Raw genomic sequence first — 14,801 nt, forward strand, 5'->3', positions numbered from 1 at the left:
ATCATGTAAAAGTCCCGTGGTTGGATGTTGAGCCCACTTGTGTAATTATTGTAGGAAATATCTTTTTGGTGAGTTTACAGCTTAAAAAATGTCTTTAGTGACAGGACTGCTATTCTGAGATCCTACTGGGAGGTGTAAAGCTCCAAACCTAGAATAAAACAAATATTTTAACTATAGGAGGTTTTATTATCCTTTAGTATTGAGTATTTAAGGAATTAGAGCTATTCCAGGTGCTGAATATTTTGGGTTTGCAACTTTGAAAGCAATTCTGGTAGGTTTTTCTAATCTTTATTTTTTAGGCTCTTCACAGTAAAAACACAGCTAGACTAATTGACTTAAATTTTCTCTTTACTGATAGGATTTGTTCTCACTATGCCTTACTCATTGGGGTTACAAGTGCACCTGACGGCGGGTTCTATATGATTAAATGACTGGCAATTTGTATTTCCCTTTTTAAAAATATTTTGTTTGTTCACTGAAATAATATTAGCAAGAGGTAAAGACTGAATTATTCTAATAAAATGATAAGGTCAACTGTTGATAGACAATGGAAAGAAAAGAAATAAACTAATACATAATAATAAGTATATTAACCCATGTAATTGAAAAGGCAACATTAAACTAAGAGACCACAAACAAAAATGAATAAAATGGCTTGCTCTTTGTACATCATATATACTGGTCCTCTACATTCTAAACGAGACAGAGTGCACGCACTGTTGACTTGAAGCTACTTTTAATGTTATATTTTAAACGTTACCAGGTTTACATGGAAGATCGTAGGCCTTTAGTTGGATGTTTTCCTTGAAGAGGTGGTTAGCAGTAGCTCAAAAACAGACAAAACTACACTATCACATCAAGCCTACTGTTAAGCACTACACTTCATGACTACCGTCTTGTGCCTAGCTGTGCCTTTAAGCCTCACAACTGCAGGATAAAGAGAGTATTTTTATACTACTATATCACTTCAGAGCACGAAGGAAGAAAACACACTTAATAGAAAATCAGGTTGTCTTTGGGAAACCATAACTGAGAGTATTTCATACTTTTTCTGTTACAGAAGTTGTAGAATAGGTTGAACTATCATCTCATTTATTTGAGAATTTTGCAAAATGTGTGAGAGAATTGCCAGCAAACTCATTGTGTATTTCTATAGGCTCAATAATGTTAAGTCCCTGAAAGGCTTATAGGTAATTCGCTGTTTCATCTGAGACTAATTTCACCAAAAAAGCAACTTGAAGCTGAAATAGTTTAATCATCAGCGCCTGCACATTCTTGGGAGGGATATTCTCAAAGGATAGTTTCCCATTTTCATGAGTCTCATGGTCACGAAAAGTTCAACTAATACCACCTTATATTGAATGTTAAGATGATGAGTTGTTTGTGCCAGTATATAGTATATCATGCTCTCCTCTTCTCATTGGTAGCATTTCTTCATTGAATTTGGTAATACCAGAGAAATTAATTTAATTTTTACTGTCATGCTAGATTCCTCTCTAAATCATCTACTTATAACTGTTGCAAATAGGGATTTTTAAGAATAACTCATTTTCCACAAGGTAGTTATATTCCATTGTTTATTTTTTGCATGTGGGGGAAATTTTGTATTTAGTTACAAAAGAAAATCTTAATGGAAAATGGACAAATAGGTCACATATGTTTTACATTCTTAAACACTTTTGTGACTGGTATTCATTACAAGAAAAATTATTCTTTCATGTTCCAGTATAGGAATATGTATAGGAATACATATTTAAGATTTTCTTAGTTAAAATATTTTCCATTTCTTCCTGAAAATGTAGTCATCAGGAATTTCTAGAAAGCAGTCATTTAGTATATTTGGACGTTGAGTCTTCTCAAAATTAAGTAAATTGCTAAAAAAGCATTTAATGGGAATGTGTTGGACTCTTGCATGGTTGTTTACTCTGAGAAAATTAGCCTGTGTTTTCATAGTACCTGATATCCATCCCTCTGGAAAGCATGCAGATTTAAATTCAGTTTGTCTAATCTTACTTTAGGGATCCGAGATAAAAATTAAATACTTAAGCAAAAGGAAAAAATTTTTGAGTTTAGTGAAAACTGAAGAGATCCCTGATTTGCATAGTTTAAATATTCATTAATGTTGAAAGAACTATAACTCTGAACAAGAATACGTTTATAAACTTTTCAAACGTTTTTTCATATAAGAAGCTCTCCAGTAGTTTTCAAAGTTACAAAAATATATACAATATTATCATATGTTGGAAATGTTGAGTTGGGTAGACAAATTATTTAAATGGGCCAAGAGTTAGAAACAGAGATGAGGTATGATCCAAAAGTCAGGGTCTGTGGAAATCCACTTGTGTTTTATTTTTATTTTTTTTTAAAGATTTCATTTATTTATTTGACAGAGAGACAGCCAGCGAGAGAGGGACCACAAGCAGGGGGAGTGGGAGAGGAAGAAGCAGGCTCCCAGCAGAGGAGCCCAATGCGGGGCTCGATCCCAGAACGCCGGGATCACGCCCTGAGCCGAAGGCAGACGCTCAATGACTGAGCCACTCAGGCGCCCCTCCGCTTGTGTTTTATAATCTCATTTTCATATTACAGTTTTTCTCTTATAAAATAAGACTAATATATTTGACAAGAGAAGGTATATTTGGAATATAGACTGTTAAGCTTTTTTGGAAGGAGGCAATATGCACATTGATTTTTTAAATTTTGCTTTTGAGGGAAAAAATCTGAATTGTGTCATTGGACAAATTCTTAAGTTAATTTATCAAGTATGTCTAATTTCAAAAGCAAGCAATACTTTGGGAGGAAATAGTTTAGAAAAGTAAACTCTTCAGAATAAAATCTCAAAGTATATTAGATTTAGAAGTATTAAAAAATGTATCTATATAAGAAAATATAAATATATAAATTGTTAGTGGTAAATAGCTACACTTGAGATCAAGAATATCCATATTTAATTCACCTCTGTACCTTCCCCACAAAGTAATCCAGCTGTATTAGATGTATGCTTTGGAGAAATCTCATATCAAGTCAGTGTACGGTCATATCCCAACATCTCTGAATGGAAAACATTTGTATTCTCATAGGGACTATGAAAATTGACACTCCCCCGTATGCTTGATTGAAGTATGTCTAATGGATGCAAGCTAGAGAGTGGCTCTTGCTTGAATTGTTGCTGGATAAATAATTATGTGGGGCATTTCACTAATGATATAGTAATGGAAATAATATAAATTAGTAATATTACTAGTATTATTAATAACTGCTGCATTTATATAAGTTTTACTGTGTGCCAGGCACTTAATTCTTACAATATCTCCATAAAGTAGGTGTTATTTTGCCCATTTTACTAAAGAGGAAACTAAGACACAAGACTTTAGATTTCCTCCTCCTAACCATGTTACTGCCTTTCTAAGAAGCAATAATGAACAGATTTTTAAAAATTATTTCTGAAAGTAGTTAAATGTCATACTTACTGTCTTTTTGATGATATTCTTGATTGTCCAGTCAAAAAACTTATTTGAGTGACTACCCAGGACCTTATATGGCGTGTGTGTGTGTGTTTGTGTGTGTGTGTGTGTAAATTGTTCACCTTTGGGTCCTAAAACACACATGCATAAGTTACCCAGAAATATATATAGTGTATAAGAATTGCCACATTATACAAAAGTATTTAAGAAATGAAGAGCTATGTGTTGGTCAGCCTTCTATAAGAACCTACTTGTGAGAATTTTATCACAATATAATAAAGACTCAAAGATCAATCCCACCACAGTACAACAAATTATTTTAAAACATGGCTGTCTTGTGAGAAAGTTGGGGAAATCTTCAAGGGCAAAGGGTTGTTTTTCATGAACATCTCTCTTTAAAGGATCTCCCAAAGCAGGGATTGGCTAACAGTCTAATGGGCCAGATAGTAAGTACTTGCAAACCAGATGTTAACAACTACTCAGCTCTGCAGTTGCCATGTAAAAGCAGTCATAGGTGGTATGTAAATGAAGTGGTGTGGCTGTGTCCAATATAGCTGTTTATAAAAACTGCCGGCCAAGCCATGAATGAAAGTAGTTTGCTGACCCCTACTCTAAAGGATGTATTTAAAGAAGCAACATTTTTTTTTCTTCAGAAAGAAAGAATTGAGAGACAAGAAGGCATACCTACTAAGAAACTAAATATAAAGATAGTATACAATAAAACCATGTCTAACTTGTTTCCTAGAAAAGGAGGTACATAGCTTAACTCCTAGACAGTAATTGTGAAGTAAATCCACTTGGAGCCTGCTTCTTCCTCTTCCTGGGTGGCTCAGTCATTAACCGTCTGCCTTCGGCGTGATCCTGGCGTTATGGGATCGAGCCCCACATCAGGCTTCTCCGCTGGGAGCCTGCTTCTTCCTCTCCCACTCCCCCTGCTTGTGTTCCCTCTCTCGCTGGCTGTCTCTCTGTCAAATAAATAAATAAAATCTTAAAAAAAAAAAAAAAAGAGTGAAGACAATTCTAAAGAAGAAAAATCAGGCATGAGCTATAATACTTAGGACAGAGTGTTACTGATGCAAACAGGGATATATTGGACCAGATGGACTGAAACAGCCCCCAACAACAACATATATAGCCGCTTCAAACCCAGAAGAGATGGCTTTGCCAATCAGTAGGCAAAGGGTGGGTTAGTTGTCAAAAGTTATGGTTCAACTCTTCTTTTATAGAAAAAAGTAAATATCCCCACCTTGCACCAGTCAAAAACTTTGATTCTAGATAAAGTAGGTATTCTAGGTAAAATGTGAATAGCATCATTAAAACTTTAAGAAGAATGTGTAGAAGAATCTCTTTGTCTTTGAAGTAGGGAAGGATTTCTTAAGTTATAAAAGGTGCTAGCAGTAAGAGAAAAGATATTTTTGACTACATTTAAGAGCTTCTGTTTATTGAGAGACTACGTAAGTAAACGAAGTATGACAGTTAAAATCCAAAATCTATTTATAAAATAAACTGACAAAAGATTACTATCCAGAATATTTAAAGAACTGCAAATTAGGAGAATGATAACCTAATGGAAAAGTGGGCAAAAGATACATTGGGCATTACACAGAGTAGGAAATACAATGTTTTATAAACATGTGCGAAGCAACTTGAACTAATTAGTAACCATAGAAATACAAGTTAAAAGCACCACGTGATACCATTATAAGCTTGCCAAATAGAACACTGATGATAACAATTTGGTTAGGATGTAGGCTGTGATAATGCACTGATGGAAGCTGTATCTTTAGGCACAACCACTTAGGAAAAAATTTGACACCATCTAGTAAGATTGAAGAGGAACCTCTCCTTTTATTCATCACCCAACTCCACTCCTACCCAAGAGAGCAGTGGCTTTCAAACTATTTTGGTCATAACCCACACGGTCAGATAATATTTTACAAGGGGACCCAGCACTTCTTAGAACAAAAACAAAAGTATCAACAAAGAATGCTTATCCTTACTGCTTGTGTTACATTCTAAAATGTTCTGTTCTCTTTCACTTAAAGAAACTGTCAACAATTTCTAAACAGATTTAAGAACCAACTAATGGGATCTACCATTCAAAAACTCTTACACATAGGTACAGGGAGACATGTGCAAAAATGTTGGTATCTGCATTGTTCATCATAGCCAAAAATCCAATGCAGTTCAAATCCCAGATAGGTGAGTAAATAATAAAATGACTTAGTATTATAAGCAGTGAAAATGAGGTGCTATTTATACATAAAAATGTGAATGAGTCTTAGAAATATAATGTTGAGTGGAAAAAGCAAGTCACAGAAGTTAATAATAAAAATGAAATTTTTTTAGAAAACTGAAAGATACTCTTTGGAGAATAGCCACAATTTATGGAAGATTACATTATGCCAGACTCTTCTAAATTCCACACACGCGTGCACACGCACACACACGTGCATGTGCTTATTGAAATTCACTGGCTTTGGGACAAAATGTATGATGCTATAATATATATTTAAACTCGTGGCAAAGTTCTCATATTATGCAGAAAACAAATTATAAGTGGGAAATAATTGTGAGCTCGTTTTCATTCAGAATACACACGAATGTGCAAATACTTGACGTATCTATATTTGTGTGTACACTTATTTATCAGCATACCTATGTATTTTTATAGAGCTATTTTAGAGTCTGCTGTTACCATAAAATGCATGTGAGCCTTAGGAGCTCAGGTAAATTATTGATTATGACTTCAAAACGAACAGTCAAAATGTGACTGAAGTTTTAAAACCATCTGTGGTCATTGCCCACAGATCTTTCAGACAGGAGCATGTGCCAGGCTATCTCGGGAACATTCTGCAGCAAGCACCCAGAGAAATTTTCTTGGCATTGCATAGCTGTAAGTAGTTGGTGGCAGTGCAATTTATTTGCCAATTGACTAAGTAGAAAACCAGGTCAAGAATAAGGTAAACATAGCATAATGTATATAAACTTCTCAAATTGCTGAGTTGTACACCTGAAACTAATGTAACAGTTTGTGTGAACTATACTAAAAATAAAAAATTAAAATAAGAGGATTAAAAAATCAATGTCTTATACCTATCTTTATGTACAGTTCATCTTTGACTTTTCTTTCTAGCGTTGAATTTAGAATTGAAGTAACTAAGAGGCAATTGTATCTAGAATAATGTGGTTCTCTAACTGTTCATCTTTTCTGTTTTCGGCTATTTTTGCTTCTCAACATTTAGAATAAAAGAAAATTCACAATTACTGTTTGAACTGGGATATTAGTTTCAGACTAAATACCTATTTCTATGCTGTCTGTTGATGTTTTTCCAGCTAAAATTCTTCTGGTAGTTATGTCAGAATAAGATATGTTTTAAATGAGATTGGCTTTTAAATGAAAATCAATAGTGCATTTTCCATAAAACAAAATAGCTTTAAGAACTACTTCAGACCTTATTCCTAAAATGTAAACATTATTTTTATAGGTCCTAGGAAGTAATTTTGACTTTTTATTGCCCAATGGAATACTAAAAGGGTGTGGCAGTTATGTCTGGTAATAGGTTGTCTATTAAATGTTCTCATTGAAATGCATCCAGTCATTAAGGTAGAAAATTTACATCAGAAAATTCTGTACTTTAATAAGTTTCATAAATAAGCTACCTTATATATATATATTTTTATTTATTGTAGGTTCCTCTTACTCATTTCCCTCAAGCAAGAAATATAGTTTTGATTTCTGAATAGGTGCCCATCTTTCTCTACCACAATCCAGTCTTCCCCGTCTCCCTTACCTATGCACACATGGGTACCCCATGTGCGTGTGCGTGCTTGTCTTTGAAACCACACTTGTTTTCGACTATTGTGCTGCCTTTTGCTACCTTTCTTATGTTGATTTTTATAGCAGCCATTGTCTTAGAGTTGGTGCTTAATATACGCTCCCGTAAGTCTGAAGCAGCATGCCGGAAAGAACATAACCACAGGCAGCCTTCCCGTCCTGCCTCTGCCTCTTTCTGTATTTGTTACAATGAGCAAACTATTGAACCATACTGTGCCAAATGGAGAATGCAGAATCCATTTTGAAGATTGGAGGGATTGCATAGGAAAGCACCTATTGCTGTAGCTGGCATTGCGTAGCTTAGCAGTAAGAGTGTTAATCTATGTCATGAACTGTGAGGAGTAGGAGAATTTAGCTTGTTAGCCTGCTATTGTTTCGTGGATGTTGGCAGAAGACACAAGACTGTGGAGTCAAAGAATTTATTACAGCAATAGCACTAGCCAGAGTCAACAGTCGTGTAGATTCCTGAGTCTACATTCCCACAGGGCGATGTGAAGAAGGCCAGATTTAATAGCTACATGCACAGTGGTTTGTATTACTGGACTGAAATTGTGAACCTAGGGAACCCAATCTTTTTAAGAGTATTAAGAGCATTACTGCCCGACCTTTGCCCCAGTTTACATACTGGTCGGTGAACAAATCCATTTACTTAAGAGGGAGACCCTACCTCTATCTTCCAAAACTGTTCATAATAAAAATATCTTTGAAAAGATCGTTTGGAATGAAGGGACTTGATTAGCACTTGTACCTTAGAGTGCTTGGTCTTCCACTCTCTTGCTGGGAAATCTCCAGTGGTTTTCCAGTTCCCTTGAAAGAAAATCCCACCTCTTTATCTTGGCTAGAAGACCCTAAGTGATCAGTCTTCAGTGCATCTCCTGACCTCCTCTTCTACCATCACCCTGGCCTCTCTCTCTCTCTCAAACCCACCAACAGCCTTTGCATTTGTTCTTTCCCCAGATTATCCCTAGTTAGCTGTTTGACATTGCAGATTCAGTGTGAACCAATCAGTGAGTGAGACCTTATCTGACCGCCTCCAATATAAAGTAACTCGCCATTCTGTCACATCACTTGTTTTTTTCATGGTACGATATTTATCAAACTCATTTTATTTATTGTCTGTCTTTGACCCCTGGCTGACCCTATCACACGGAATATAAACTTGTTTTAGAACTATGGTTACATCTATGCATATGTAATTCCTATACACACAGACATACATATGTCAATTGGTATTAGCATAATACCACTTACTAGTCGGTGTCTCAGTATTTCTTGCATGAAGGGATGGGTGGATGAATTAATATGGCCTCTACTCTAGGCTTTTTTGTTCCTCCTTTTTTCCCCATGTACTTTTCATCATTTTGTGAATAATATTAGATTTTGCTATTTGATTCCTAATGAAGACCATGCACTCTCTCTAGGGTTAACAAAAACAAGACTATGGCAGTAGAGAAATGATAGTTTCCCCCCAAAATAACCTAAGCCACCTACTTGTTAAAGTTTAGTTATGCACTTTTCTATTTAATGCTATTAGTGATAAACAAACAATTCAATAGTCTGTTTGCATCCCTTGGTACTGAGAATCACAATAGGAGATTGTACTATGTGCTATGCTGTTTGTTGGCACATAGAGAAATCCTTGTTTACCTATTCACACTAATGCCATGTGAGAGGTATTTCTTGATTTGTACAAAACTTAGAAAATAAGGAATTAAATCAGCTATCTATTTGGGACCCTGTAGGTTTTGAAGAGAAGTCAGAAGTCTAGCTTTGAAATGCTGAATATTCTTCTAGTCACCCTATGACACTTGTCTTCATGTGAGAGAAATTGTTAAATGATGGACTGTAATATGAAACAGTCATTGCAAAATTTCAGCTCTTTTCTATCATTTCTTCGACTACTTTTCTGGCACTCAGTAGTTTACCTAGCAGAGGATGTATGGAAGGCTCTAATACATTTGCTAGACCCTCTTTTGGAAATACATATAGGGAAACAGTTTGATTTGTAAATTAAATGCTTTTTTATTTTTAGTTTCTGTCTCCCTTAGTTGATTCCACTAAGATGCAGGTGCTTCAAACATAAGTTGTATTTATAGATCCATATTTAACAAGGGTTCCTGTGCTAATCTTTTAAAAGACTGTGTTACTAATATTAGAAGTAGCCATTATCTAAAAGATATTTAATCACAGTTTTACAGATTAATTTTTGTGGAATTGCTATGGTTAAAATTGATTGTTTTCCAAAATTTGTTTGTAACAGCAAGCAAGAAAGGAGAACATCAAAAAAAGAGAAGCAGAGGAAAGGGAAAAACGTGCCCAAATAGCCAAAGAATTGGCAGAGAAAGAAAGACTTGAACGCCAACAAAAGAAAAAGCGCTTATTAGAAATGAAGACTGGTGAGTACTGTCAGATTTGCTATTTGTACTGGTTGTTAGCAGTTTAATGAACTTCTGTGAAAAAAGATACGATCACCTATTTGTATAGTTAAACTGTAGAGCACTTTTTTTTTTTTTTTTTTTTTTTAAGGCTCTCACCCTTTAGTTTACTAATAAGTAGTGCTTTTATTCTAACTGGTCATTGGTTGTATGTGATACCGGTCCCCTGGGTCTATCCTTGTAGTCCCAGTATATTTGCACTATTTTGACTGCTACTTCAATAACCAATCTGTAATAGTTTATGTCTATCAATAAATTAACAACTATAGAAAACTGGGAAATTCTACTGGACAAGTAATTTGTTTTTTTCAACAAAATATTCTAAGGGAGGGAAAAAGTGATGGAGGGGAAACATGTAGATTAAAAGAGTCTTAAGAGACTTATCAACCAATTGCAGTAAATGGAACTTACGTATATTCTAACCCAAATGAGTGTCAACAAAGGCAGTCTGAAAAATTTGAATGCTTTTTTTTCCCCGGTAGACATGACAATGTTGTCGTGAATATATTATAAAATATCTTTTAGAGACTTACCCTGAAATTTTACAGACAAAAATATGTCTGGGACTTCAATCAAAATAGTCTAGCATGACCAGGGAAATAGGGGGGTGTGTTGATGAAACAAGATTGGCTGTAAATAATAATTGCTAAACTTGGGTGATGGGTGCTTGGAGGGAAGGGTGTGTTCACTATACCATTTTTTCTACTTCTATATATTTTGAAATTTTCTTTAATAAAAAGCTCTTAGAAAAAAATTTAAAAGAAAAAGAAAAATTACAGTTTTACAGAAATGTATAGGTATATATTTCAAAGCTAAAAGATACCACTAACTTAGAAGCAAAGGGATTAAGTAAATCATAGTTACATTTCACTCCCCTCAAAATTCTGGCTCTTCCACCTCTAAGTCACTAAGGATTGCAGAAGGCTTTAATTAAAATCCATCAACTTCACTGCTAAATTACCATAGTTTACAACTTAGGGCTGCAAATTCACCTAAAGTTTCCCCAGGGTAGACAGAGATGCCTTCTTTGCCTTTCTTACTTTCACTTTTACAGACATATTTTATCTTTAATAAAGCAAACTGAGTACCTTAATGTATCACACGTTTCTTCCAGGAGAAAAAAATAATCATCTAAGGACAGTTTCTTGTTAGAAGAGTACACTTGAAATTCAGGAAGTGTTCTCAAAAATATCTTAAAAGTGTTAACTAAAATGGAGATCAGAAAGGTTTAACATTGATTTTAATGTTTCTGGAAATCATTTGAAAGTAATTGCTGCTTAATTTACCAACATTCTTGTATTTGAACATTAGTTCATTTAGTATTGGCCAAAGTGTCTTCTGTGTGAGTTATTGATAGCAAGCATATGGGCTGTTTTGTTTGTAGTTTTTGCCCAGACCCCCTGGTCTGTCATAGAGAGCCTCTCAGCAGTTCTGTTCTGTCAACCTGGAATTTAAAACCTGATAGGGAACAAAAATTTTAACAAAATGTTAGATCCAGGGTAATCTCAATAATGTTTTCATTTAAATTTTCCTTTTTCCTGAAGGCATTTTATTTTTAGGAATAACTAAGTTCATTTTATTTTTGCAATTTAAAAGTAATACGTTTGTGTTACAGAAAACACCTAAAAAGTAGTTGATCAAAAGACCATTACTCAGGGGCGCCTGGGCGGCGCAGTCCTTAAGCGTCTGCCTTCGGCTCAGGGCGTGATCCCAGCGTTCTGGGATTGAGCCCCACATCAGGCTCCTCCGCTGGGAGCCTGCTTCTTCCTCTCCCACTCCCCCTGCTTGTGTTCCCTCTCTCATTGGCCGTCTCTCTATGTCAAATAAATAAATAAAATCTTAAAAAAAAAAAAAAACATTACCCATAATCCTCCTATCCAAAAAGATCTCTTTTACTATTTTGGCACATCTTTCACTTTGAAAATTTTCTACTTTTTAATAATAGCCTTATGACGGTAGTGAATGTGCTGTTCAGTATCTCGCTAAACTTTCTGAATGTTTCTTGTTATTCTTGTGATTCTTAATTTGCAAATTGCAATATCTGTATCATTGCATTCACTGGATATATCTAATTTAATTTGCACTAGTCATAATGAGGTCATAGAACAATAGTTATTTCCATCTTTTCAATGTGATACATTCATGCATAAATAGTTGACGAATATTTGTTATCAGGATATGGACTAGAAAAGGATAGTTTTAAGACTTTTTGATGCATATTGCCAAATTGATTTCCAAAAATATTGTTCTAATTTCACCAACTTTTAGTATTAGTTTATGAACATGCTTTGTTTGGATATTCTCATTTTTAAAGATTTTTGTTAATAAAGTAGAAAGTTCTTTTTTGTCTTAATTTGCCTTTCTTTGAGTACTAATGAAGTTGGACATTTTTTTCAAGTATTTATTAGTCCATTTGTATTTCCTTCTTTGTGAATTGTCTTAGTCTTTTCCTTATTGATTTTTATACATGTTAACTCATTGAGCATCAATATTTACCTTTTAAATATGTTTTCTCACCTTGGCTATCTATTTTTATATCTTGATATATAAAAATGTTTTATAATTTTTGCTTTTGTGATTTTTCTCATCTTTAATTTAGAAAGTCATCTTTACAGCAATTTTATATCCATTTCAATCTTTTTCTAGCTTTAGTTATTCATAAAACTATTCTCCACTTAATTGTAATTCTTATTCATATAGTAGGGTGTATTTCTGAAATTTACTAAAACTGTTCTAATACTTACCTATCAGTTATGGTTAATAATTGGTTTATATTGGTTTCACGTGGGTAATTTTATATTGAGAATGTTCTTTTTCTTCCAGTATCGTTAACATACAGTGTAATATTAGTTTCAGGTGTACAATATAGTGATTCAGCACTTCCATACAACACCCAGTGCTCACCATGACAAGTGCCCTCCTTAATCCCCATCACCTATTTCACCCCCACCCACCTCCCCTCTGGTAACCATCAATTTGTTCTCTATAGTTAAGAGTCTGTTCCTTGGTTTGCCTCGCCCTCTAGCTCTCTCTCTCTCTCTTTGCTCATTCTGTTGTTGTTGTTGTTTCTTATATTCCACATATTAGTGAAATCATATATTTGCCTTTCCCTGACTAATTTTGCTTAGCGTTACACTCTATAGCTCCATCCACGTCATTGCGTATGGCAAGATTTTATGCCTAATATTCCATTGTGTGTGTGTGTGTGTGTGTATATATATCACCTCTCTATCTATCTATATCACCTCTTCTTTTTCCACTCATCTATTGATGGACCCTTGAGCCACTTCCATAGTTTGGCTATTGTAAATGTGCTGCAGTAAACATAGGTGCGTATGTATCCTTTTGAATTAGTGTTTTTTGTAGTTTTTGGATAATTACCCAGTAGTGCGATTACTGGATCAGATCATAGGGTAGTTCTATTTTTAACTTTTTGAGGAACCTCCATCCTGTTTTCTACAGAAGTACAGCAGTTTGCATTCCCAAGAGGACTGTACTTTTCTATTCTTAATTGTTAAAGTAGATATGAATTTTTTTAAATAAAGGTTTCTCTTGCATCTTTTGTGAATCATAGAACTTATCTTATTTGACCTGTTGAATTACCTTATAAAACTTCATACTGTATCTTCCCAAACATGCTCTGGGTCTCAAATAAGTGTAGGGTTCTCACTTGATAAAAGTTCCCCCCAAAACCTTAATATGCTAAGGTCCTTATGTGCCAGACATTTTGACATTTCCCAGGAGAGTGTTCTTCAAAGGATAATCAGGGTAACATTAATTTATATAGATGATACTAAATAAATACTTTAAGACAATATATCTTTAGATACTCTATATTATGTATGAATATTTTAATAGATTTAATCAGAAAGTCATTTAATAGGAAAGAGCTATCATGTAGAAAGCTACTTTGGAAAACATTTGAAAATTTTGGAAATCAACTTTGAGTTTCTATTTTTCCTGTAGCCTATGGGGTTTTAAAGAATCTAGGGATATATCCCAAATTTCAGAGCACCTAAATATATAGTATCCTCACCAAAGTGAAACACCTCTTCTAAAACCCTAAATAGTTGATGGTTATTCCAAATGGTCTTTAGTTTGCCTTTAAACCTAAGAAGGTTGCTAATACAGAAGAGCAAAGTAGTCAATCTCTTACTAGAGCTGCTATAGCCAAGTTAGTCATTTGTGTATCAAATATATTATTTGTTGATAACTTTTTTACATCTAAAAATAGTACACATATGCAATCACCTTTTCCTTTCAATATTAGATGTAGAATATGCTTTTTTGTCAAATCATGATTTTCGTAACATTTGGAGGCTTTATGAAGTAGAAGTCAATAAAGTAGGTTGTCTAACAATTACTGAAAATAATCTTATGCAAAATATCAGTTTTTGACACTTAACAGATACACTGGATTCTATGCATTTCCTGTACTTGACAAATTCTGTCTTTAACTGAAACGTTGTATCACTGAAAAATATAAGTGCTATGGTTTTTCTCTTCATTAGTATGTAAAAGAAATCTAATAGGTCACTCTTGTTTTATTTAATAGAAATAGTTTTTGTATTTACATGCTGGGATTACACTGATAAATAAGGATAAAGTCCCCGATGGAATGAAGTTTGTAATTCTAACTAGTCAACCAGACAACCACATGTAAAAGATAATTTCAGATTATAAACAGTTATCTGAGCTAAAACAAAGGCAGCGCAACAAGATAAGGATGCTGACATGGTGGGTGGCTGAGACAAATTTGGTCTTAGAGAACTAAGAATACTAATGTATATGGAATGTACTAATTTAAAATATTGGTTCTAAAACTCCTTAGAAATGGATAGGAGAAATAACCAGGTTCATGTTCATATCCTATACTATAAATGCTAATAGAGTTTATTTTTTAAATATTGTGAGTAGAACTCTGTATTATTTTTCCTTGTGAGTGTTCTATTTTAGTACAGAGCGTAGTACGGCTTCAGTCTTTGTGGAAGTTGTCAGCCTGGCTTTCCTAATCTTAAAAAAAAAATGTAGAAGGGTGAACTGTTGAGTTTACGTTAGCGCTTTGTC

The 14,801-nt window shown here is 34.3% G+C and overlaps 1 protein-coding gene across 4 annotated transcripts in view; it reads left to right on the forward strand.

Moving 5' to 3' along the window:
• Window positions 1-14,801, forward strand: part of DIAPH3 (diaphanous related formin 3) — a 475,240-nt gene that overhangs the window by 307,476 nt on the left and 152,963 nt on the right. For all 4 annotated transcript variants that reach the window (XR_015725940.1, XM_087865106.1, XM_087865107.1 and 1 more), the window contains one exon: window positions 9,560-9,695. Coding sequence is in view for 3 of the 4 variants with exons in the window: in XM_087865106.1 (XP_087721232.1) it covers window positions 9,560-9,695 (136 nt within the window). In the remaining variant the exon portion in view is untranslated. The remainder of the gene's footprint in view (window positions 1-9,559; window positions 9,696-14,801) is intronic.

The sequence above is a fragment of the Ursus americanus genome, chromosome 10 (genome assembly GCF_024610735.1).
Source record: "Ursus americanus isolate L20-20 chromosome 10, mUrsAme1.1.p, whole genome shotgun sequence".
In the NCBI taxonomy this organism is placed as follows: Eukaryota; Metazoa; Chordata; class Mammalia; order Carnivora; family Ursidae; genus Ursus; species Ursus americanus.